The sequence below is a fragment of the Nymphaea colorata genome, chromosome 2 (genome assembly GCF_008831285.2).
Source record: "Nymphaea colorata isolate Beijing-Zhang1983 chromosome 2, ASM883128v2, whole genome shotgun sequence".
Classification (NCBI taxonomy): domain Eukaryota; kingdom Viridiplantae; phylum Streptophyta; class Magnoliopsida; order Nymphaeales; family Nymphaeaceae; genus Nymphaea; species Nymphaea colorata.
In genome coordinates, this window is record NC_045139.1 from 21,686,084 (window position 1) to 21,713,579 (window position 27,496).

The 27,496-nt window shown below is 36.8% G+C and overlaps 1 protein-coding gene across 2 annotated transcripts; it reads left to right on the forward strand.

The window, feature by feature from the left end:
* Positions 1–27,496, forward strand: LOC116247707 (golgin candidate 4-like). 2 transcript variants are annotated; one of them, XM_031619967.2, is made up of 14 exons: positions 1–508; positions 5,104–5,202; positions 9,622–9,750; positions 10,175–10,309; positions 10,680–10,827; positions 10,912–10,976; positions 11,229–11,396; positions 12,559–12,702; positions 13,052–13,348; positions 13,435–13,500; positions 19,997–20,199; positions 25,459–25,513; positions 25,590–25,769; positions 26,925–27,496. In XM_031619967.2, exons 1-14 carry the CDS (start codon positions 308–310, stop codon positions 27,072–27,074), a joined length of 2,040 nt encoding a protein of 679 aa, XP_031475827.1. In that variant the 5' UTR covers positions 1–307; the 3' UTR covers positions 27,075–27,496. The 2 variants fall into 2 exon arrangements, with proteins under 2 accessions (XP_031475827.1, XP_031475828.1); XM_031619968.2 differs by lacking the exon at positions 9,622–9,750.

Here is a 27,496-nt window from a genome sequence, read left to right on the forward strand (position 1 = left end):
ATTTTTTTTCCCAGGAAACAACTATACCTCTGGTGAGAATCGTGCAACGCCTGGTGAACGTCTTTTCCCATTCTCTCTCCTCCACCTAAGTTTCCCCGGTCCTCTCTCTCTCTCTCTCTCTCTCTCTCTGGTCTGTTTCTTCTTCTTGTTCCCTCTCCCCAAATCTAGGGTTTCTTTGCCTGATTTGGCCTTGGTTCTTCGGAATTCGGCTGGGTTCTTCTGATCCTTTGAAAAATACGGGCGCGTTTGGACGAGATATGCAATTTTGCGGACAAGTGCGTGAGCACTCGTGAGAACGAGGGCGTAGATGCGGAATTCTATCGCTAGTTTGAAAGAGAACCTCTCCCGCATTGCCTTAGATGTCCACGGCGATACCGATGATGACGAATTCGCTGGATCTTTAGTAGGTCAGGATGGCCCGGAGTCAGATCGCCGAGTTTCTCAGCGTCTCGCGCAATCTAAGCACTCTACCATTTCGAACGGGAATGCTTGGAGTCATCAAGCACAGGTTAGTAGCCATCATCGTATTCGAATGTTGGGGAAGGTCGATTGGGTTTTGTTTGTTTGTTTGTTGTTTGTTAGACAGAATGATGCTGTTATTAACCTTAATCTGTACACTGTACGTCATTTGGATTCGTTGGTCTACATTCTTTGTGTGCGACTTGTATCGCCTATAAATTATGTTCCCAAAGTGGGATGGACAACGGAAAATAGGCTGTCGGTGGGGAAGAAATAGTGGCCGATGACACCTTTACACCTACGGCGGTTCAGGAATTCTGAGGTGCCTATAACGGGGAAGTTCAGCAGCTTTTAGCATGTTGTAATTGATGGCATCGAGAGTCTCCTTTGTTACTTTTGAGGTTACTATCCGTCAACCTCAATAAGGATAGCACAAGCCAGGCACCAAAAAGGCTGTCTCATGCGGTTCATCGGCAATTGAAAGAAATGCATGAAAGCTCGCGGAACAAGCAGGGGTTCATTTTGTACATGAAACGTGGCTTCTTCTGATGCTGCATCTTTGTCGCAGGCGAGAGTTTTTAGGATTTAAGTAGCAATACCTGGTACCTGACATGAGGAGCTACCCGATAGCTTTTTAATCTCTTAACTGAAAGATATTTTGGTTTGTCATTAATTCTTGGAGGATGAAAAATAAAGAATTATATATGATTTTTTTGTGGGATTGGCAAGACCAGCAACTTGAGCCTACTGAAAACAATGGTCTTTACATTGAGTGCCCTTACAGATTTCTATTGGCTTTGCAAAGGCAGATGCACAAGATACTCTGTCCTACACCTCCCAACACATTTAAGTCTGCCTGCTTGTTTGCTTTTATTTGTTGTAAATCTACTTATCTTTTGATGTTTGTGTATTATTTTCTCACTTATTTTATTTTTTCCCATTTTTAGTTTTTTTAATTAAAAAAATACTGGTTTTTTCCCGTATTTTTCAAGCCCGCCGTATTATACTTGAGAAAGACTTTGCCGTTTAAAACTCCAAGACGTTATTTGTGACTATGGTATTAATTAGTTTAATTTCTTGCAATTTGTTGTGCTGTAGCCAGTATCAGATTATCCAATTTCATAACAAATAAATAAGACTTATTGATTAGTGAGTTCTATAATTTTGACAGGTTGTGAACCATAAGTTATCTTTGAATGGGATCTGCTTTAAGACCCTATGTCATGAATAGTAAATCACATTTTATGAAAGGTATTAGAGAGAAATCTTGCTAAAAGTGTGGAAAACACTGGTTGCTTAAAGTAAGGAAAAGATTGTTATATTGGAAAACGATAAACAGATAAATATCCATCTACGTCTATACAAATGTTTCTATCTGCTCATGATAGAGGCATATACATAGATGTGAGTGGTATTCTCAAAATATTGTAATATTAAAGCTGTAAATTGGTAAGAAATTTTGAAAATTTATAAAATTTACATATGTGGTGATAATTTTGGGAAAATCTTGGGAGTGCTTTTGCATCTGTATATAGCATTTAGATATGTTTTATATTTTAGGCATTTGACAACTACCTGGCATCTAGCATCGCTAACTTATATATATATATATATATATATATATGTGTGTGTGTGTGTGTGTGTATAGGTGCAGAGATGCATGTAACATAAAAAAGGGCCACAAAATAGGAATCTACATAAAATGATAAAAACCAAAAAGACTTTGCCGTTTAAAACTCCAAGACGTTATTTGTGACTATGGTATTAATTAGTTTAATTTCTTGCAATTTGTTGTGCTGTAGCCAGTATCAGATTATCCAATTTCATAACAAATAAATAAGACTTATTGATTAGTGAGTTCTATAATTTTGACAGGTTGTGAACCATAAGTTATCTTTGAATGGGATCTGCTTTAAGACCCTATGTCATGAATAGTAAATCACATTTTATGAAAGGTATTAGAGAGAAATCTTGCTAAAAGTGTGGAAAACACTGGTTGCTTAAAGTAAGGAAAAGATTGTTATATTGGAAAACGATAAACAGATAAATATCCATCTACGTCTATAGGCATATACATAGATGTGAGTGGTATTCTCAAAATATTGTAATATTAAAGCTGTAAATTGGTAAGAAATTTTGAAAATTTATAAAATTTACATATGTGGTGATAATTTTGGGAAAATCTTGGGAGTGCTTTTGCATCTGTATATAGCATTTAGATATGTTTTATATTTTAGGCATTTGACAACTACCTGGCATCTAGCATCGCTAACTTATATATATATATATATATATATATATATATATATATATATATATGTGTGTGTGTGTGTGTGTGTGTGTGTGTGTGTGTGTATAGGTGCAGAGATGCATGTAACATAAAAAAGGGCCACAAAATAGGAATCTACATAAAATGATAAAAACCAAAAAGACTTTGCCGTTTAAAACTCCAAGACGTTATTTGTGACTATGGTATTAATTAGTTTAATTTCTTGCAATTTGTTGTGCTGTAGCCAGTATCAGATTATCCAATTTCATAACAAATAAATAAGACTTATTGATTAGTGAGTTCTATAATTTTGACAGGTTGTGAACCATAAGTTATCTTTGAATGGGATCTGCTTTAAGACCCTATGTCATGAATAGTAAATCACATTTTATGAAAGGTATTAGAGAGAAATCTTGCTAAAAGTGTGGAAAACACTGGTTGCTTAAAGTAAGGAAAAGATTGTTATATTGGAAAACGATAAACAGATAAATATCCATCTACGTCTATACAAATGTTTCTATCTGCTCATGATAGAGGCATATACATAGATGTGAGTGGTATTCTCAAAATATTGTAATATTAAAGCTGTAAATTGGTAAGAAATTTTGAAAATTTATAAAATTTACATATGTGGTGATAATTTTGGGAAAATCTTGGGAGTGCTTTTGCATCTGTATATAGCATTTAGATATGTTTTACATTTTAGGCATTTGACAACTACCTGGCATCTAGCATCGCTAACTTATATATATATATATATATATATATATATATATATATATATATATATATGTGTGTGTGTGTGTGTGTGTGTGTGTATAGGTGCAGAGATGCATGTAACATAAAAAAGGGCCACAAAATAGGAATCTACATAAAATGATAAAAACCAAAAAAAGATGAGGGAGAAAAAAGAATCAGCAAATACATGCCTGATTGGCTGAAGAAAAAAAAGGAACTAGAAAAACAAATCCACATTATATATATATATATATATATATATATATATATATATATATGTATATATATATCGGTGCAAACATGCATGTAACATAAAAAAGGGTCAGAAAATAGGAATATGCATAAAATGATAAAAACCAAAAAAAGATGAGAAAGAGAAAAAAGAATCAGAAAATACATGCCTGATTGGCTGAAAAAAAAAGATAAGAAGTAGAAAAACAAATCTTGAGCTTGTATTGTATGAGTTTTTCTTCACCCAGACGAGTCTTATCGTGCGATAGGGGTCCGTATGATACTTATAAAGGGGTTGACTAATTGATAAGTTATAGTTTTTAGCCCTTTTGAAGTTGGAATGAAAGCTGCAGACGGTCTGGTTTGGATCTTCCAAACCGAGAGCTCGAGCCCGGTGTGAGAATGAGCTAGGTTGTTACTCCATGAAGCAGAAAATACAGGGCTTCAAGCCTTCTTTTCACTTTAAAAAGAGTTTGTTTTTTGTCGGAAAATGGGGTGCTTCAATGCCTTTAAGATGAAAGTAGAGGCTTTGACCCTTCTTTTTCCCTGAAAAGAGGGTTTTTTTTGTATTGAGAAATGGAATGTTTGAACGCCCATTTTTTTCCACCTGGAATGAAGGTTTCAAAATTTAAAGTCCTTTTGGCTGGAAAAGTGGCTTTAACTGGCCAAAAGAGTGAAGGAGGGAGAAAGAGCGACGGAGAAACCAATACACCAATATAAACCCTCAGCCGTGTGGCCAAGGGTTAGAGAGAGAGAGGGAGAGGACAAGCCCTCAGCACAATGGCAATCGAGGGTAGAGAGAGAGAGAGAGAGAAACTCGATGGTTCTATCAAACGGGGGTTTTTGTGATCCTAGATATGAGATCCCCAGATCTAATTCAGATCTAAAACATCAAACCCAGCCTTTGGGAATCTTATATCATTTTTCATTTTCATATATTCTTCAACTTTTCCTTCCAACAAATGGCCTTCCCAATAATTAAGTAGTCAAAAAATTGCTTACTTTGTTGCCCTTTGTCCATTTTAATTGTTGGATTCACTAGGTTTACATTTCAATACCTTGAGGCCTATGTGTTACAAATGTGATAATGCTTCACGTTTGCATTAATACTTCTCAAAATATTACTTGTGGCACTCGTCTTATAAGATATTTCACAAGCTGATTGTTTATCTATTGGCGGGTTTAGCATAATATATTTAGTCGCATGGAAAAAAATAATGAGGCATTGTAGAGCACTTCCTAAACTTTTGGTTTGTTTCTTTTTCATGGATTTCTTATTCTTTTTTTGGTCTCTTTCTGTTGTTCATTTTTAATCGGGTCATTTAATGGTTAGAAATTAATTTTGCACACTTAGCATTACTTTTAGATGATGAGTTGATGACACATTTCTCTTATGGTATTCCTAGCTTGATGATTACAAAGCAGAAGTGGAAAGGCTTAAGGCATCTGAGGCTGAAATCAGAAGACTATCTATCAACTATGCAGCCATTTTAAAGGAAAAAGAGGTTCAATGCTGAATTTGATCATTTTGTGTAATCATAGCATTATTTAGTTTTCATCCTCATTAGTCAGGCAGTTGTCATTTGTGATGGTGGAACTGGTGAGGATGAAAATTTTCATTTATGCAGTTGATTAACCCACAGAAGAGCAGAATCTTATTTATACTGGTATGGACTATAGAGATGAGTTTTTTTGGACTTTATGTGTATGTGTACTTACGTGCGTGTGTGTCTGTGCATGCATATGTATACTGAAAAATATAATTTTCTTTCCCCTTCAGTGGTCGAATAAACCTTCATTGGTTCTGGACCCACAACTCAGTTCAGACAGCGAGTGTTCATTATTAAGTTGTATGTATGTAAATTTGTTGGAACCCTAGCGGAGGTTCTCTCTCTGCATAGTGGGTATTCAAAATAGTGTCAATGTTATTCATTATTTTCCCAGCTCATCCATCTTTTTCCAGGTTTTCCAAATTCATTGTAGTTTTTCCTTGGGCAAAAGGGTTCCCTTGAAGTTTATTCACCATGAAGTGATCAATTGTAAGCTGAAAACTGTCAAATTTGGTCAACATGACATTACCTTGATTAGAAAATGGTTTTGAACATAAATAGAAAAGGATGACTCTGAAAGAAAAAGCATACAGAATGTTTCACCAACCTGTCAGCGCAGATGTAATTTCCATGTTGACAAACTTAATAATCATAAAAAACATGCAATTATTGCTTTATGCCCACACAAACCACGTTAAAATGGAATTGCTGAAAGGATTACTGATGTATTATTGAGCGGGACATGAATATGATGCATACTAGCAATTTCTCCATCTTCGTTTGACAGAAGCCTTCCATACTGCTATATATGGGATAAACTAGTTGCCCATGGCAATTCTTGATTATCAATCTCCATAGTTTATACTCTTTGGCAGTTGGCATCAACCCTGATGACTATAAACTACATGTTTTTGAAAGTGTTTCTTTTGTGCTCATTGATACATCTCATAGACATAAATTTAGGAAGAGGCCTTAACTTGCAGCTTTATGGATGCTATGATCCCATGTGCAAGATCATCAAGACATCAAGTAGTTTCATTTTCGATGAACTGAACTTTGATCCTCACCTTGATGTGTGATGTGTATAGTGGCTGAAGTCTAACTACCCAGGGATGGGTGCCGAGCTATGTGCTAGCCTTGATGGGGACTACCTTGCAAGTTGCATGCACAACCAAGAACATATTTCCAATGTTGAGGAGCCTAGGTACATAAAAGGGACTTTAGAACCTTCGGCATTGGGAAGATTAAAAAATATCACTTATGCTCGTCAAGGACGAGAGCCCTTCATTTCAACAATTCCTATTCATGAAGCTATTCCACCATCCACCTTGGCCAGTGCATCTAATGTCAGATGATCCACATGTTCCCATCATCCTATTGAACCATGGGTGAGTTATAACAACTTTTCTGTGGACTTTTAGTTGTTCTTGGTTGCTGTGGAGAAAGTGGATGAACCCATTACATGCTCCTAAGCTGTCATTTTCAAAGAACGAGTTGAATGAATGATAAAAATCAGAGCTGTCTATGAATGTGGCACTTGTAAAGGGATGTAAATGGGTGTACAAAATATTGTAAGCCAGGTGGGAGCGTGCGAGTTACAATGCTCGGTTTGTTGTGATGAATTCACTCAGCAAGCAGGCAGAATTATGATGAGATATTTAGCCTAGTTTTTACAATGGAGACAGTTCATGCTATTCTAGCCCTGAGTAATGCAGACACAGCTGAAAGACTGCAGTACTTGTGTCGACATGCGACACGGGTATGGCGGCATGACAATCATGATTTTTGCAGTTTTTTCATGTTGATTTGCAGATTTTTTGTGGAATCTTATATAATCTTTGTGGAATTTTGGAATTTTGCATTTTTATGTGATGCTTTATATTTCTTGTGGAAATTTGCATGTTTTTAAAGGCATTTACACACATATATAAATACCTGTATGTACACCTTGTCGTATCCCCCTGTCCACAATTTGTAAAATTGATGTGTCTGTACCAGTATCCCCATACCCGTATGCACGAGCATCTGTGTGGCTTAGTTTTGGCACTTGCCATTGAGCATGGATGCTCAACCAAATTCAATGCTAAGAATTCTTTCTTGCCTGGTGTTTTAAAGATGAAAGTCTACATCAACCTACTGGGTAGATGGAAGGAGATTCCAAACACTATGCTCGCAAGTTGAAGAGGGCAATCTATGTGCTAAAATAGGCATATCATTCTTGGCTTGAAAGTTTCTCTAATGAAATCCAAAGATATTGGTTCCATCAATTTCGCTTAGATCACTCCTTATTGTTGACATATGTCAATGGCATTATTGTTATAGGCAATCCAGGTGACCATATAATGGGGGTCAAGCCGTTGCTGAGCAAGATATTTAAAATGAAAGATCTTGGAGATTTGTATTATTTCCTTGGAGTTGAAGTAGATGGGAAAGGAGGTGAAATGGCTTTTACTCTAGAAGAATACCACATCAATATTTTGAGCATGGCAAGCATGAAAACTGAAAGCCTATGTCCACACCGAGTGTTCATGACAAATAAGTATTTCATAGTGGAAATGTGTGATGACCCCACTGAATATCTCAATCTTATTAGGTTGGAATATTTAACCTTTACACTTTTGGATAGTGTTTATTCAGTCAATCAAGTTTCTCAGTACGTGCATGAGCCACAGACTAAATCATATGAAGGCAGTTAAGGGGCAAATTTTGAGATATATAAAAGGGACACTTGTAGATGGGCTTGTTACAAGCGAACAATACCAAGGGGAGGTACACATGAGCTTATTGTGTACAATGAAGCTGATTTGGCAGGGACACATATGAGTGGTGGTGCATCTCAGAATATTGGGTTCGTGGTCAAAAGTTAGTATCATGGAGTAGTAAGAAGCAAAAGTTCATGGTCAAAAGTTAGTATCATGGAGTAGTAAGAAGCAAAAGGCTGTGTATAGATACGTTAGTATATTATGCTCTCTTTTGTCATGCAATGATCGAAGTGTGATAAAAATTTAACCATATTCATCACAGTTGATGACAACACATTGAGATCAACCAACATTGTGTGAGACAATAGGTCGAAGGGTAGGAAATTGATCCTGAGTTTGTTAAAATTGAGAAACGAGTTGCTGAGTTATTCATGAAAGGCTTGACCAAGGACCGATTTTCGATGCTCAAAGACAAGTTGTTCATGGTTCAAAATCATGTTCAACTTTGGAGATGAAAAGACATGTTCTTTTAAGATTTAATTTAGGGTTCTGTTTGAATAAATCAGAATTAGGGTTTTATATTCAAGGGGAAGAAAAGAAGAGGTCTGGTTTGGAGAAGTCAGACTCAAGAGGACGACGATTTGCATCAGGAGATGTACAGAAAGATTGACGCAGAATGAATTTAGAATATGATGATTAACATGGAAGACATGAATTTAAGAATGACTGGGCTGATAGACCTGGAATAAACTTGAATAAGTAATAGAATGATGCAAAGGGAATAAGTAATAGATTGATGCAGAGGCAAAGAAGGAAATTTCCTGACCTGAATGATTGGGTGATCTCTTTGGAGATTCTGTAGGGATGACAATCTTACGTCCTCATCTAATTAGTGCTCTGATATCATGTTAGAATCTGGAAATCTGGAGTTAGATTGTACAAGGAAGAGAGCCTATGTTGGAGAACAGGGTGGCCGCAATCTATCGCAGTCCAATGACATGGACATGACCTAATCTTCATCATTATATATTCTGATTAATACAAAAAAAGGGGACAATTTTAGATGATAGATATTATAACATACAACAACAAAAAAAAACAAGACATGGATCTGGATCCATCTTTAACCACAACTTCTTTTCACATGGGTATTAACTCGAAACAAGCAGAAAATTGTGATGCCATGAACAGTATAACATTCCACCTGTGACTGAAAATCGTACATAATAAATGATTATTCCATGAACAATAACATCCACTAGTTTGTTTGTTTGTTTATGTGGCAGCTATCTGTGACTGAACATGGTACATAATAAATGATTATTCCATGAACAGTAACATCCACCATTTGTTTGTTTGCATGCATATTCAAATTTTATAGATGGGGAACTTTAAAATCTTCTTAGATGCTTTCATATACTTCTGTCTTGAGACATAGTGTTTAACCTCCTCAATGTTTGACATGTGATTTAGTCATAAGGTTTTTTACTCTTTCATACTTACTGCTTGCATGATATGCAATATGACATTAATAAGTTGTTTAGTGTTATTTTTTCAGATCATATAGATGTTTCTGCCCTTTGTATGCTTTTATGCCAGATTTTTGCTTGCATGATATGAATTATGCTAGTCAGTGTGGGCACTTACCTAAGCATGTTTCTGTGTTTAATAGGATGAACTCTCTCACCTGCATGAAGAAAACACTTCACTAAAGGAAAGTTTAAAGTCGGCTAGCTTTACTAGATATGCACCAAAAAGTGAAAGCCTAAGAAGACAAACTGGTAGTGTTTGTCTGCCCAAGGTAACTGTTGAGGCTTGATATCATCATTCAGCTTTTGTCTGTTTTGTAATTATGCAAGAAACAAATGACTTTCAGGTCATATTACATGCTTAGATGGTGTCTACACCATGGCCACATGATATGACACCAACATGGACATTGCGCATCCTTTCACAGTTCATGGGAACTGGCAGTTGTATATTGACTAACTGTGTAAAAAGCTCTGTTAGTTTACCATTTTCTTTATTACCTTGGTTTACAATTTTGTTCTTTTATTTTTTGTCATTTTTGTAACTGCATTTTACTGCTGTTAATGTTTTCATTTGGTAAGTTTGTTCATTCCTTAGTCCTTACAATTTGGACTGTGTATCACTTACATAGTTCTATATGTAAACTCTTCTTTTGCCTTTGTCCATTGTTCATAGCAACTGACTGTTTTGTGTAGGAAGATGGTGAACAGTCTCCTTCAAGACAACCAACGCAGGTATCCCAAACAATCTCCTCTTCCAGGAACCATTCCTATGGGGGACCTAGTAATGGCAGTCTGCAGGCAATGAAGCATGATGAATTTCAATTGAAGGTAGAACAAGGCCATGACGAGCTATTACTTTATTCCTTTAATTCTAGCATGATAAATTTCAATTGAAGGTAGAACAAGGCCATGATGAGCTATTGCTTTATTCCTGACGAGCTATTGCTTTATTCCTTTAATTCTACTTTTTGTTATTGACCATCATATGCTAGGAGTTCATGGCTTGTTGATGTTGATTTTAAGGTTTATATTGTTGGTGCTTTCTTCTGGGGTGATCTTAGTATGCAATTTTTGTTTTCCATGACATTCGGTTGATGTTCTCTAGTATAAATTTGAAAGGAGTAGCATAATGGTTCTTTTTCTTTTGTCCAATATTGGGCTTGAAATCTATCTGAGTTGCATCCTTGAATGCCTCTAGGAATTTGCACGTTCATTAGAAGAGAGCAATAGCGCTCTGGAAGCTTTGCGTGCTGATCATGAGGTATTGCTGACAGAAATGAAGCAACTGAGAGAGCAGCTAGAGAAAGAAAGAGTAGATTCAACTAGCACAAAGCTGCAGCTGGAAGGTACATCCTATCCTATGCATGGATAGTGATTTGCACATCTTTTGGTTTTTTCTTTTATTTAGCTTAATGTTGTGTTTTCTCCAGGGGAACAGAATTCAAACAAATCTTTTCAGAAGGAACTTCATGCTGTGAAGGTTGAAAGAGATAGGGTAAATGCTAGTTAATGTTACCACCAAGTTTTTGACGTTTTGACTGCTACATGTTAAGGGTTTCATTTTAAATTCCTGTAAGGGACTCTAAAATGCTCTCTGTACACCTGCACATGCACGTATATATAAACACTGTGCTTCTAAACTATCCAACTTTGTTTGTTTGTAAAGTCTGATCTTCGTTTTCTCCGCTTTTTGTCACAATTTGGGGCTTCATAAGGCATGATGATGTTACCAGATATTTGGTTATAGTCTTATGCAGAGATGAAAGAACTTCATGACTGCTTGGATAAGAAAACGTTGGAGGTAGAAAGATTGCAGTTGGAGTTAAATAGGAGAGATGCGGAAGAAACAGTACAGGCTTCTGAAAGCATGCCAAAGTCTATATCTGCACTGGAGAAAGAGATTACTGATCTAAAGGTTAGTTCTCTATAGACAGCCATTTACAGTTCAGACAGGCTTGACATCTTTAGTGGTTCCTACCACAGAAAGTTATTTTTCTAAGGAAAGGTTGATAATTTTACATGGTATGTCCACACTTTGTATGTTTATGTTCGTGGCTAATGCTTTACATTTGTAACTTTAAAACTGGTCTCCATTGCCCTTCAGACATTTTTCATTAATTCAGTGTGAACTAATGACTGCGTATAGTTCTAGGGTATGCTTGGATGTTCTTAACTCTTAAGGTGGAACCTGACCATGGTTGACAAGTCTACTTTAATCACTTGCTAAATGTTACATGAAAATATTGCAGCTTAAGATTTCTCATATGAAAACATGGTAAGCAAGGGCCGAGCCAAGATGCAAGGGGGAACTTGGGTGCCCCAGATTTTCAAAAAAGTCAAAATTACAATATCAATATTTTGTAGAATGCGTTTTGGTCCTTGCTGAATTTTTGAACATCCATTATGGCCCCCGAATTGTAGACAAATCGAATGTAAACCACCTTCTCCCCCAACAAAAAAAAAAGAAAAAAAAAAGGTTCAGGCCACTGATGGTCACCATTTTGCAAGTTGCTGTCAGACCTTTTCCCTTTAACTTCTAGGGTATGTCTCAGTGTCAATATTGCAGCACTCATGAATGTATAAGTAGTTTATAATTTATAGTATGAACGTGTTGCAACATAATGTATCTTGTGTAACACAATAGTAAGCATTTGGATGTTTGGATGCCTAGTTTAATTACATGCTGTATGAAGATTTTGCAGCTTAATATTTCTTATATGACAATTAGTAAGGTTTACAATGCGCTGCAACAAGCTCAGATCTGTGTTGACCTATTCAAATTGGAGGAAGTCATAATCCAACTGTAAGGCAAGTCTAAATATATTCCTTCATGCAGCAACCACCTCAATATTTAGAGATTGGTGACTGGCGAAAGCTACTAAGGCACAAGTCTTCTAATCTAAGATAATTTTTGTGTGCATACTAGGTTGGCAGAAAGTTACCAACATGTTGGCTGTCAATTTTAGGCTCTGGTTATGACCGTTAACTGTCAATCGTTTTTATTCTTTTTTTTTTTTGTTTCTGTTGATATTTGATTGAATTTCGTAAATAATTAGTTTGAATTTAATGTATTTTAGATCAAATTATCAAAATTCTCGCGTGAGAAGGAAAAGGCAGAAGCTACAACACTTCATTTGGAACAAAAGCTCAAGGATGCATGCCATGAAAGAGATAAAGCAGTGCAAGAGGTTGCACGCTTGAAGAAACATTTGCTGGATAAGGTAGCCGTTCCTGCACATTTTTAACATCAAGTTTATCTTTCATTGACCCCTTATCCATTAGTTTATATTTAACAGAGACACTTTCCTTTTTACTGCCATATCATTTTCTTTAATATTATCACTCAGTTTTAACTCAAGCTGTATTGTTCTATTTTTATGGATATGAATGTTCGCATGTATATGTTTTGTGTGTGTTTGGAAGCATTGGCCTCTGCTGGTCCTCTAGGGTGACTGGTCTTGTTCTTTGTTTTGTTTTTGTTGCTAGTAGATTGAGCTCTAACATTACATGTTTTGGTGAAAACTTTGTGCTGAACTTGAGGATGCTTTCTTCTGTTGTCGCATTGTATAGCATTTTGAAGAATCGGAGAAGATGGATGCAGACGGCAATCTCATTGAAGAACTACAAGCGAATTGTGAACTTCAAAGAACTAGAATAGTGCAGCTAGAAAGTTCCCTCAGACAGGCAATTTCGAGTCAGGAAGAGATAAAGAAGATTAATGGCAGTGAACTTCACAGGTCTAACGAAATTATCAAGGAACTTAGGCAGAAGTTGGCCAGCTGTATGAGCACAATTGATTCAAAGAACGTGGAACTCTTGAATCTTCAGACAGCTCTTGGTCAATACTATGCTGAGAGTGAGGCAAAGGTATTCTTTCCTAGAATCTTGTTTTCTTTCTTTGGAGAAAGATTACAAACTTTTCCTTTTGATCTTTGCGTGGATCTCCATGGCAGGAAAGACTTCTTGGTGACTTGGCTGTGGCTAGGGAAGATTTATCTCATATGTCTCAGTCATTAGCGGTATGCTTATTATTATTTTCTAGATACTTATATCTTTTTCTTAATTTGGGTACCATATTTTCTGATGTTGAAGGTATTGTCTATTTAATTCTATAATCCTCTGGGTTCATTCTCTATTTAATGTTATTTTTTTTCAACATTCTGGCTATCAGCCTTGTGTCACAGAGAAATCTGTGGATGATTATTAGTTAATTATTCCCTAAAATTTGTAAATCTGGTTACATATGGTTTTGTTAAGTTTTCTTTTAGAACCACATGGTCAATCCAATTGTATGATCAGGGTAAGGGTGCACATAAAAGTTTGGACTTTGTCTGGATTGTGCTCTAAGAACAGATTGACTTTCTGCATGGGAATTTCCTATGTTCCAAAACTTGCCGCCTTTAATTGTGCTTTTCTTTGGATTGATTTCCTGAAAGGGTGTTGGGCTTTACTAGGAGTTAAGGCAACTGTCTTCATATGCTAACATGGTCAGCAGAATGATGTTGCTCGGCAAACTTATAAATGTGTGTGCTTCAAATTTTCAATACGGGGCCGTTTGATGACAGGGAAATGTGGAATTGGAAAAATATTTCTGGAAATAAGTTTCCTAGAATTATGGAATGGGAGAAATCTTTCCGATTCTCATTTTGATGTGTGTGTGATGACTGAGAAATAAATTTCCAGAAATTTATTTCTTAGTTTGATAAAAAAGAAATATATTTTCAGGTTTAGTGGCATGTAAGAACTGATAATCGAGTAAATAGCTCTTAGGCGCTCGTCAATAGCTCTCAGGCGCTCCTCTGCTTCAGGCATCGCATAGGGATGAAGATGCTCCCATAATTGTTAAAATTCAGCGCCTGCTCAGATTCTGCTGAAACTTTGACAGCAGCTTGAAGTCCGGTTGAGGAAGAGACACCCAACTTCTCAGGTTCAAATTCGCCCCAGGAACCAATCGCGTGAAGATCTCCTGAAGTCTCCTCCGACTGTCGCCTGCGAGTTTCCAATTTCGCAGCAGCGCCGCTTCCTGCGTCCAATCCAACCAAATCCACCAACAATCCACAAGCAACTCAACGCCAATCAAACAATAACCAAAGGAAGAACAGACTGTAGAATCGCCTCAAAATTGGGGAAGAGACTCCAGAAGATCAGGCGATCCTTCTGGAATGAAAAGCCCCCTCAGATAGCCGGCCGATCGCCAGAAATTGCGCCTGTATCAGAGTTCTGTCTGGCGATATCCCTGAACCGAGAATAAGAGGATTTCTCCAATCGATTGGCTCTCAATTTGTCCTCCATCTTCTCATCTTCTCAAATTCGCGCTGTTCTTCTTAGACATGGCTGCGCCAAACCCTCGAGCGTGGCTCCTCCGATCTTCCCTTCTCCCCTCGATGCCTCGTGCTCTGTCATTATTTCCGATTCCAGCCTCAACAGTCAGAAATGGACATATTTTAAAATTTTGAAATTTTTTTCCTGGGCTACAGACCTACAGTACTTTTTGAGCCCATCAAACGGGCCCTACATGTAGTCCAACATCCCATCTTCATTGTCCCAGAAGAAATCTAGGTTACTAATTCACTGTCACAAAAAACACGTCTTATTGGAAAAAGACAAATATTATACGCCAAAACATAGTCAGCTGTATAATACCTGTACAAAACGCATCTTTTTTAAAAAAATATCAGAAAATAAAAAACATGAAAAAAACACGTATTATACGCGTTTTTTTGCTTTTTGCTGAGATTATCTCGTTTTATTCCCGAGATATACAACTTTTCCTTATTATACCTGAGAAATTTCTTTCCATATAATACCCGTACACGTTTTTCATGACAATGGTTACTATTATCAATTGTCTTAGCAAAGTTATGTCATATGCTGTAAAATATTTATAGGCATATGATATTGCCACAGACCAATTTTAGACTCTGTCTACAGAACACGCACACACACCAGCAAAGCCCAGCTTATGCTCAGAGGTCAGTACTTTTTCATTACGGTTAACCCTCGATTAGGCAGTATATATCTATACCTCACGGGTAGGTTATTCCAAGGGTCCATTTACCGAGCCACTGATCCACCCGACTCCTGTAATGACAGAAACAAATATTAAAACAGCACAGTAAACACGACAATACTAACTAAGACCCAAGTGATTCAAACGTGGTCCACATGGACCCTAACATCATTCCCCCTAGGAGAAGCACCTTGTCCTCAAGGTGTGAATCCAGGGAACCTGCTCTTAATGTTTTCTGCTGATTCCCAGGTTGCTCGTTCCTCCTCACTATGATCTGACCATTCAATGAGCCATTGTATTTCCTTCCGGTTCTCCTTCGTCATGGTTCTGGACCCTAGGCGTCTGTAGGGAAACATGCCTGATGTATCATTAAGGGCTGGTGCGGATGCTGCCTCACTCTGTGCTATCTCCGGTGGGCAATGTTTCAACTTCGAAACATGGAAAACAAGATGTATTGCACTTCCTTCTAGTAACTGCAGCTCATAGGTCAGGGATCCTATCCTCTGCACGATTTTGTAGGGTGCAACATATTGGGATGAAGGCTTAGTGTGTACCCTTTGGGAACTGAATCCCACTCCTCCGCTGGGCCTGCGCAGGTAGACCCATGATCCAACGTGATGCTGTTGATCTTGGTGTCTTCGGTTGCATTGAATTACCATCGATTTCTGGCCTGTGATAAGTGTTCCTTCAGATCATGCAGAACCACGGCTGCGAAGGTGTATATCAACAGCAGACTCTTAGGTTGATCCTGGTTGATATCATCTGATATTTGGTGGAGGTCTCCCATGTGCAACTTCAAAGGGAATGACACCTATGGAAGAATGCCAGCAGGAGTTGTAGGCTAGTTCAGCCCAAGACAAGTAATCAGCCCACACCTTTGGTCGCTGTCCCGCAAAGCAATGCAGGTAAGTCTCCAAGCAGCGATTCACAACTTCAGTTTGGCCGTCGGCTTCTGGATGGTAGGAGGTGCTCATTTGCAGTTTTGTGCCTTGCATTTGGAAGTATTCCTTCCAAAATGCACTGAAAAATAGAGGATCCCTGTTGCTTGGTGATCGACCTAGGCATGCCGTGGAGTCTCCCCATGCGATCTTGGAATGTTTTGGCAACCGATTTCGTTGTGAAGTGGTGGGCTAAGGCAATAAAATGGGTGTACTTCGTAAGCCTGTCCACAACCACCAATATGACAGAATTTCCATGTGAGGAAGGCAGCCCTTCGATGAAATCCATCAAAATATCCTTCCAAATCTGCTCGGGAATAGGGAGGGGTTGCAGGTACATTGATGGTTTCATGGTTTCGTATTTGTTGTGCTGACATGTATCACAGTTTTTGACAATGTCTTGGATAGCCTGCTTCATGCCTGGCCAGAAGAAAGTGTCAAGCATTCTGCGGTAAGTTCCTTCTACCCCATCTTGGCCTATTGCCTTTGTGCCGTGATAATATGCCATGAGTATCTGGGGTAACTTTGTCTCTGGCAGGATGTATATGCGTTCCTGAAAATACAAATAAGGTGATAACCGTAGGTTTTCATGGAGTTGGAGGCTAGCTGTTCCCTGATTTTCAGTACTGAAGGCTCGTGCTGGAGATGTTGTCCGATCTGGTCCCAGAGTTCTACTTGCACAATGCACACTGGACAGGTTCATGAGGAGGTGCTGTTGCTGCTGATCAGACATGGGGCACGACAGTCCATCAGCAGTTGAATTATCCTTTCCCTTGTGATACTGTATCTCAATGTCGAACCCTAGGAGCTTCCCCATCCACTTGTGGAGTGCTGTTGTCAGACATTGCTGCTGCAATCAGAATCGTAAACTGTTATGATCTGTGAGGACTGTGAAGCGTTCGGCCTATTAAGTAATGCTTCCATTTTGTGACCGCCAACACCACTGCTTAGTTTGCACTCGTAGGCTGATAAAAATGAACATAACCCCCATCGCCTTACTGAAAAAGGCTACAGGTTGCTGTCCTTGGCTCAGGACTGTGCCTTGCCTAGATCAGAGGCATCAGATTCCACCACAAAAGGGCCTGGAAATCAGGCATTCTTAGCACAGGTGCTGTCGTTACTGACTTTTTCAGCGCTCTGAAGGTGTCTTCCGCCTGTTGACTCTATGAGAACTACCCTTTCGTGAGGGCAGTAAAGGGGGCAGCCAGGAGCCCATAACCTTGTACAAATTTGCGATAATATCCCACCAGCCCTAAGAAAGCCCGTAAGCCTCTCACGCTAGTGGGTGGGCTTTTCCAGTGTCTTACCACTGGTATCTTTTCTTCCTCCATCTTTACCTGCCCATAGCTGATGATGTCCTAAATACGTTATTCCTCTGGTGCCAAAAGAGCACTTGGACAGCTTGGCCTTCAACTGGTTCTGCTGCAGCAGGGACATCACTGTGCAAAGGTGTTCCAGGTGCTCCTCTTCGTTTGTGATGTAAATGAGGATATCATCAAAAAACACTAACACATACCCGCGTAACAGTGGGTGGAATATATCACTCATGACCGATTGGAACATTGCAGGCACGTTGGTTAGGCCAAACGGCATGACCTTAAATTCATAGTGTCCGTTGTGGGTGTGAAAAGCTGTTTTTGGCACATCTTGGTGACGCTGGTCTGATGATAACTAGAGCATAAATCTAGCTTTAAAAAGTAGATTGCCCCATGTAGTTTGTCTTGGAGGTCCTCAATGATAGGAATAGGGAATCTGTCCTTCACTGTGACTGCGTTTTGTGCACAGTAGTCCACGCAAAATGCCAGTTCCCATCCCTTTTATGGACTAGCAGAGCTGGGGCTGCAAAGGGGCTGTGGCTCGGCTGGATGGTCTCTTGTTCTGGTATGCCTTGATTCACCACCATCCATTGATACCATCGAATGGCAGAGCCCTCAAAATGGACTACATCGTGGTTCACTCTGAGGTCGCCGATTATCCCTTGCCCTTGGCAGTCAAAATATTGTTCTGCCTTGAATATCCAGCTTAAGGGATTGTCGCCAGAGAATTTGGGAGATTCCATCTCCATCGGTCGCCAGAGAGAACTTCCAGCAGAATTCACCTGGTCTGTTGAACTGCGACCTCACTGTTCGTCGGTCTTTGTTCGCTCTGGGCTGGGGAAACGATGGTGGGTTTGCTGCAGTACTTCACATCCCAGGTTTGCCAACGCTTCTTAGTTGGTGAGGATCGTATTGATCTTGCCATCCATGTCACCCAGACATTGCTCTATCGTCTGGGATGTTCTGTCGGGAGACTCCATGATAGCCATGGTGTCTCAGGTGACTTTGTCTGCCACCATCCTCAGCCCTAATAACTTGGTAGACCCTATCTACAGAACACACACACACACACCACAGCAAAGCCCAGCTTATGCTCAGAGATCAGTACTTTTTCATTAGGGTTAATCCCTTGATGAGGCAGTATATATCTATACCTCACGGGTAGGTTATTACGAGGGTCCATTTACAGACCTGCTGATCTGCCCGACTCCTGTAAGGACAGAAACAAAGCACAAAACGGCACAGTAAACACAACAAGATTAACTAAGACCCAATTGACTGAAATGTGGTCCACATGGACCCTAATAAATTTTTTTTGCCCAAGTTTTTTTTGGTCTTGCATTATGAAGAATGTTTAGATTTCCTTATTTTGGTGACAGTGTTGTTCTTAAATATTTATTTGTATCATAGTCATAGAAAACGCGTTTTTTCGAAAAAATGCAAAAAAAAAAAACGTGATAAATTAATTATCCGTTGAAAACTAAAAAAAACGCGTTTTCTTGAAAAAAACGTTAAAAACAAAAAACACATGTTTTTCGCGTTTTTTTCAGTTTTTCATTTTTTTCAGTTTTTTTAATGTCACACAGTTTTTTTTCGTTTTGTATTTTTTATTTGTTGCAAATCTACTTATCTTTTGATGTTTATGTTATTAGTTTCTCACTTATTTTATTTTTCTTCCATTTTTAGTTTTTTAAAATTTTAAAAAATCCGTATTTTTCCTTTTTTTTTTCCTTTTTTTTCAAGCTCGCCGTATTATACCCAAGAAAAACCTTGCCGTTTAAAACTGAGACGTTATTTGTGACTATACTTTGTATGGTTAGTATCTTGCTATTTCTCTGGTGTCTTGTAACCTTTCCCTGTAAGTAGCATATGAGTGTGAAGTGCATGTTGCGTAACTTTCACTTGTATGTGGTAATTGCTTTCAGGCATGTGACGGTACCTGAATGGTATCTATTGTCTAATGTGCAACATATAAAATTGTATGATATTGTGGTTCGACCTATTACTATATTTTGGATCTCTTGTTGGTTGGATCTTGTTTTATTTTTGGTTTCATTGTTGGTCAAGACTATTTGGTAGAATTTTGTTGCTGATTTTGTCTTTGGGTACTTGTCAGTAGGAATCCATTATTTCAACTAGGCCTTATAAAAAATTCCGGCAAGTTAATCTAGCTGAGCTGATTGCTGGCACAAATATTTGCTCAGTTGACTCTCTTGATATATGTATTTTCATTTTTCCTTTTTCGTCACAGGAAGCCAATCATGCGTTGGAGATTTCAAAGAAAGAAAAGGTTGATCTTCTGCTGAAACTTTCCCAGGCTGAAAGGATGCTAATGGAGGGTAAAAACATGTTCAAAGCACTAGAGGAAGATAATTTGAAACTCAGACGTGCTCTGGAACAGAGCATGACAAGAATTAATCGGATGTCTGTGGATTCAGATTACTATGTTGACAGGTTAGTTTCTCAACCTCAAGTCTGTAGTTTGTAAAAAGCTTGTGGGTAGTAACAATACATGCACAAGATATGAACAAATCATAATGCATCATTGTATAATGTTAACACTTAACAGCTAATGTCAACAAAAAATGTGTACCTAAACCAATGGAAAGCACGAAGCATGGCCTATGCTATTGCATTTTGATGCATTTCAACTCTATCCTTGTCACATATTTATGTTCTTTTTATTCTTCTTCATTTGGTTTTGTAAACAACAAATTTGATAATTCTAGTGTGTTTATGATTTATCCTAAGGTCAACGAAAAAGGGTTGCTGTAGCCAGTTCACAGCTTACATATTTTTGCAAAAAAGAACAGTTAGAACACTCTTGTGCCCAAAGTTCACTTACGTATCTTTGCAAAAGGCAGCATTTGGTGGCCTTGCCTAATGTGAGAATGTCCTAGTTTGAGGAAGAGAGAGAGAGAGAAAGAGAGATCCTCCTATTACATTTTCTGCCCTTGAATATCATAGTTATTCATGATCTTATTCCAAAAGGTCATATTTTTCCTCGAGTAGAGCATAAAGGTAAAGTAGCTATATAAGCATTTTGCCGTCAGGTATAGAACTCACACAATTTTGAATTTATTAGTTATCGACTGGATACTGGGTCAGATCTGAAATGAATAATAAAATGAGGTCTTATTTTTCTCGGATGTTTTGCAATTACTCTAGATTTAACCATGGTGGGGTCTATCTTCAAAACTTTGAAATATCCCAACAGTATCTTTTTGGAGCTAGCCAATGATGTCAACAAGATATCATGGTATGCTCAACATACCTCAAAAAATAAAGCTTTTAATCTTTTGTGGTAAAAAATAGTGGTCTTGCCGTTACCTTCTTAGGGAGAAAATAAGAATATAGTAACTAATATAAATACTTACTAAGTGAAAAAAATATAGTCAGTATTGTGCCTTGATAAATAGCCTTGTGTTTAAAATTGTTGTGTGTTAGATATTTGTCATTTAATCGCCAAAGAAGTCAACTATTTTCTTGCATAGATTGGTTAATGAACGTAATTTTGGTGAAAAAAGCATGGGCTCAAGAGTAGAACTGATACTATTTTCAACCGTATTAGAGTTAATAGCTATTGGCTATGGTTAAACAAGACTAGCTACTAAGAACACGAGTTTGAATAGTCAAAGACAAAAGGAAGTATCATTTAAAATTTTTGGGTTCTGATTTTGAGTAATACGGTTCAAAGGACGGATTTTGAACTTTGGAACATGACATAATAGTGGCACAATTTGTATCAAGAAATTGCATTAGTCCACATTATCTTGGGTCAGGCCCTATCCTAGTTCCAGGAAAAATTATACCAGCTAGGGTTTTTTGTTCCATTTAAATTCATTGATGCAGTAGTCATGTTCTATTTAGTAGAAGACGTCTTATGCTAGTGTTTACACTTATATAGTTGTATGTGCTTTTTTAGGAGGTGAAAAGTCAAAAACTTAGGCTGCATGAATGCTTGATATCGAAGAATGCACATTTCTTTAAAGTTTTAAACTAATCTAATCTAAATTATATTTTGTTAGTAAATGAGTACTGAAAATCACTCACTACAGTTTTAGATTGAACCATAGCCACAAATATCATTCTCGGATTTTTATCTGCAAGGTTTTTCTTCTGTATTTATCGGCAAAGTTTTTTTTTTGGGGGGGAAAACTCGGAAAAATCTTGGAGTTCTCTAAAAAAATAAAAAAATCAAAATGTTAGGTAAATTTACAAGAAATGAAAAACTAATAAGTATTGTATTGCATTTAGGAGGTTATGTTAAATACCTAAAGCAAGAGGAAATAAAACAATGAAACAAAAGTTGAAAAGAAAACAGAAAATGAAATAAAAATAACTGAAAAATTGACGAAAAATCGCGTTAAAGTTGAGATAAATTCATTTTTAACGACTTTTCAATATATCACGATATTTTTGTGTTTTTATCATTTTCCTTATTTATTTCATTAATATTGTGATATTTTCAAAAATATTGCGATATTTGTGGCTATGGTCATTGAACAAAATTATCATCAACTGTGCTTCTTCAGTGGACTTAAAATGGTGCTTAATTACAAAGAACTTACACACACACACACACATAGAGAATGAGAGAGAAAGGAATATAGCGATCAAGAGTATTGTTGGTTCTAGCCACTTGATATTGTTTATGGTGAACCCAGCAGTGCATATATTATACACTCAAAAGGTCCAAAATGACAAGTCTAAAGAAGAACAATGATTTTATATGTTGATTGCATGCTTTTAACTAATTTAACTGAAATCAATGTCATAGAAAATGCGTTTATTAAAAAGAACATAAAAAACCGTTAAAAAACAGGTCAGCCATAAAAAAAGGAAAAAAAAACATTATTTTGAAAAAAAGCCAAAAATGAAAAAAGCTAAAAGAACACGTTTTTTTTCAATTTTTTTGACTTTTTTTTTGCATGTTTTCTTACATTTCTTTAGTTATCAAAATTTTATTTTAACATTTTTCACATGTTATTTTTAGTATCTTTCTTAGAATTTGTTGAAATTTCCTTGAGAAAAACAACTTTGCTATATCATATCCAAGAAAAATCCTACCGTTTGATACTCAAAAATGATATGTGTGGCAATGATTTAAATCCATCAAATAAACTATTTTTATAAATTCAATCTACGTCACTGCTACAAATATCACGATATTTTCAAAAATGTTATGGTATTAATGAAAAAATGAAAACAATGTGAAAAAACATGAGAACTTGCACATATCATAAAAAAATATTGATCACGATTTTTTCTTTCATTTTAATCACACTGATAGTGAGGGCAGTATTAGCATTTTCTATTAAACCCTAGGTCTGTCTTCACCTCATCACATTCAACCGACGGCAATATATATATATATATATATATATATATATATATATATATATATATATATATATATATATAAAAGAGAGAGAGAGAGAGAGAGAGAGAGAGAGTGCTGCACATGGGTTAAGGGAGAGTGGGAGATAGGGTTTTTGGAATGAGAAGGTTTAAATATAAAGAGTCAACCTTTCCACCCTTTAAAAGCCTTATAAAATTTCTTTAACTGTACTTAGATGACAAAAATAGATTCAAATTTTTAAGAAGCTCACCCATATAGAAACAACTTTTATTTCTTTAAACTTTTCTTAAAGAGGCAAAGTGAGTAGAAAAGTTTCTTATTGTTTAACCTTAGATTAGATTAGTTACTGTCATTTTTATCATTAGTGCAAAAGTGTAAAACATTATCTTTATCATCTAGTCTAGTTATTGTTATGTTTTCTTATTATTTTTTCTTTAATTTTATTTTAGGATTTTATTTTAATTTTTTTCAACTGCCAACATTTTCCTGAAATTTTTGCTGAAAAATACCTGGCAATAATCTCACCATTAAAAACCCGAGTACAATATTTGTGGCTATAATCACATATTGATTTTTTACAATTTTTCTCTCTCAATCCTACAATTTAGGATATTCCAAGATATATATATATATATATATATATGTATAATGTACATATATAAGCCTGAGTTGACCGAAAACAGGTGGGCCGGTGGCTAGGAAGGCCATATATATATTGTGTATGTGCATACAGGTTCTCCAAAAACATTGAAAATTTCTCCTAGAGTGGCTCCATCAACTGAAACACTTAGAGGAGCTTCCATGTCAATTGGTTCCATTCCTCTCGTTTTAATTATTGCTATACTTGACAAGAAATTTGCTGAATTGTAGTGTGTAAATCCTTATCTATAAATTGTTTAAAATAGTTGACAACCTGACACAGAAGCTATATACAGTAGTTGATCAATGATATGCCCCAAATTGCATGATGACGTAGATACATTGATTGGTATATCATCAACCAATATTTATTGAATGTGAAAGAGAGTTAGTGTACCATTTCCTATTTTACCATTTTGAATTCCATTTTCGAAGTTGAAGGACCTATTCATTAGAATTAGATCATTAATACATTAAATAGATTTTTTATGCACCCTTATGTGATATATTGGATTGGGATATGGTATCAGATCAATCCATATTTATTGAATACCTCTACTAGTTACTAGAAATATCGCTATTTTGGGTTGTCAATCTCCTATAATTTATGGTAATTTTGTCTTACCTTTTTGCAATCTAGATAACTGATGTTATAAAGAATCAACACTTAGATTCTCATTATAATGCATAAACAAGGTTTTGAAAATCGATGGCCCAGAAATTTTCACAATATCCTAGCTGCAAAAATCATTTAATCTTGGAGGCATCTTTTAGGTCTGTAAATTACTGAAAATTGAGAAAGCATTTTTATTTTTTATTTTTCTCTACTTAATGAGATATATTATTAAGTTGAACTTGACATAACAACCTTCGAGTACATGGACTCATGTAGGACTGGTTAATGCACATGTTGGCCGATGCTCTAATTTAATTGGTCTTGTAAAGAAGTTTTAGGCCTGGAAATCTAAATCATAACCACAAATATTTCCAACACTTCAATGACATCCCAATGTTGTCGCCATTTTGAAGCTATCAGGTAATATCAGCAAAATATCCAGAATAACACCAAAACTGAAAATGCAGCCTTATATCACAAGATTGTCCTGAGATATTACTACGAATTTTCTTTTGCTAAAGTCTATTATTTCATGTTTTTAAGCACGTAATTTTAAATTCCTTACTTTTTCAACAAGTTTTTATTACTTGTTTCTTTATCTTCTGCAAGAAAGATATTAGACAATTTATTATCTCATAATTTTTCTTTTATATTTTATTTTTGAGTTCTAAAACTCCTAATATTTTCTGGAGAAAGTCCAAATCTTGAACAGAATCCCTGAAGAAAGCCTTGCCAAGAAATTGTGAAGAAAGATGTTGGTGACTATCTAAATGAAGTGCTAGTTGGGTCCTAGGCAAGATTTACAGGCCCAGTTGGATAAAAAATGTTTAAAAAATAATTTTAAGATAAACAGTGTAGCACTAACTTGAAAACAATCGGAATACTCGAATGCTTTTAAAACTTTGGAAAATAAAAAGGAAAAAGGCTCCAATGTTCGCAGTTAGGCATCAGATTAGAGACATCTTTGCCCTCATCGCTGGGAATCCTGCAATTGGCATCTCCAGCTTTAGTTTACAGTTACGCCATTATTTTGTCCCATTTTTAAATTTTTTTTTGGCCGGCCAGAGAAGTATGTTATGATGTATTTTCTTGGCAGGCGAATTGTGATCAAATTGCTGGTGACGTATTTGGAAAGAAATCATAGCAAAGAGGTGACTATTCTTTCCTGGATGCTTTTTTTGTATAATTTGTTTATTCAAAACCAGCTGACAAGTTAGCGATATCTAGGTTTTGGATCTTATGGTTCGGATGCTGGGATTCTCTGATGAGGATAAGAAGAGAATAGGCTTTCTGCTTGCTGGTGGAAAAGGTGTTGCTCGAGGTGTATGGGGTCTACCTGGGCGCCTTGTTGGAGGTATTTTAGGTGGGAATTCTGCAGCACCAGCACATGTCTCATCAGATAATCAGGTCAACTTTTATGTCACGCCATTTTAATGCTAATTAGTTTATTTGTGCTTCTCTTTATCCAATAACTGTACATGTCATGGTATGAATTAGAAGACAATCCTTCTCAAATTCAATTTGGAGTTTATTGGAATTACGAAATTGGATTTACCTGCAGAAGGTTCATTTGAACTTAGAGAAGTGACAGACCTGAACCTGCTTGTTAAGTTATTTGTCTGGAAGATCTTCCCTCAAACTTACGAATTGCTTAACAATTGAACTATGAATATCAAAATTGAAATATCTTAAAATTGGTTGAAAGAATTTCACCTAGAGTCCTGTAGAGGAGGTATTTATAATTGTCTCTCTACTGATTGCATTACAGAATTTTAAGTATGCAGGACTATATCTTATACCCTCTTTCACTGAAAGTTCTGAAATACGTTTTTGGGAATCAATTTTTTTTGTTCATGTTTGGCAGTTGGTTCTCTTATTGCGCTGCACATATGAAAATGTTGGGGCTGGATCTTCTTGTGGCATGATAAATCCAACCCTGTTTCTGTATAGGCCCTGAGATAGTCCCACCTTTCTGTGATTCTAAGCTTGTCTTCTATTTTGTGACTCGTACCTAGAATCTCTGGTGATGGCATATTTATTTGGGTGCATTTTAACAATAAATGAAAGAATAAACTAGTACATCCTGTTGTTGGATGATATTTTCAGACAATTGCTTCACTACTACTGACCCATGTATTAGAAGAGAAATGGGGTAGTTCCAGTTTAAGATTTTGCTATTTCTGGCTGTATGATGCCACTCTTACCTATTTAGCTCTCGTAGTCGCACCTCCCCATATCCTATTCTTATGTTAGTTCATGGGATATTTGGAGATTGCAAAAGTAAGGCTGCAGTTCTGATTGCAATAAATGTTAACTGTTCCTGTGAGTTGCCAGGTGCCTGGCTAGTTGCAGCTGTATGCTCATCGTCACCATTACTTGAGTCATCTTATTTCGTGTACTGAGTTGATATTGACTCTTGAGTGTATATGATGGATTGAAGTGATATTGTATTTTGATAATAATGAGTAATTGCATAATTTGATTACGTTGTACCTTTTCCCTTAAGTACTGACCTAAGTGAATCAATAGAGGAATCTTTACACCATATCAGCTGTTCTCCAGTCATTTGCAGATCTCTGGGTTGACTTCCTTCTTAAAGAAACTCAAGAACGGGGGGGAAGGGCCACAGAAGAAGCTGGTACAGGTTCAGAAGGCTCTCGACAAAGTTTCGGAGTTCAGACCGCTAAATACAACAGCCTGAGACCCCTGTGACTGCATGTTCATCTAGAGAACTTCATCTGTCTCAGCATTTTGTCGCAGAATTCTCAACCATGCCTTGGACATTGTCGAGAACTTGAGTGTCTGAAAGTTCATACCAGTTTTCAAGTGTTTCTCCTAAACATCAGAGAAACAATTTTCTGTGTATAAGGTAGAGGTTCTTTGTATCATTCAGCACAGATGAAGCCAATTTTTCAAAGGCTATTCTTGTATCTTTCTTTCGTCTTCCCAAACGTGCATCACGGTCATTTAAATGTGTTTCTATCTGTATTATTCTTTGTTGTCTTCTCTGTTGCCCTGCTGCAGTTAATGTACTCAAGGAGGTGTAAATTCTAGAACGCATTTATTCTTTTACTGGGCTAAAGGATCGGAGTGCGTATTGCTCTATAAGATCGTCGAAGTTTGAGTTTGCTTAA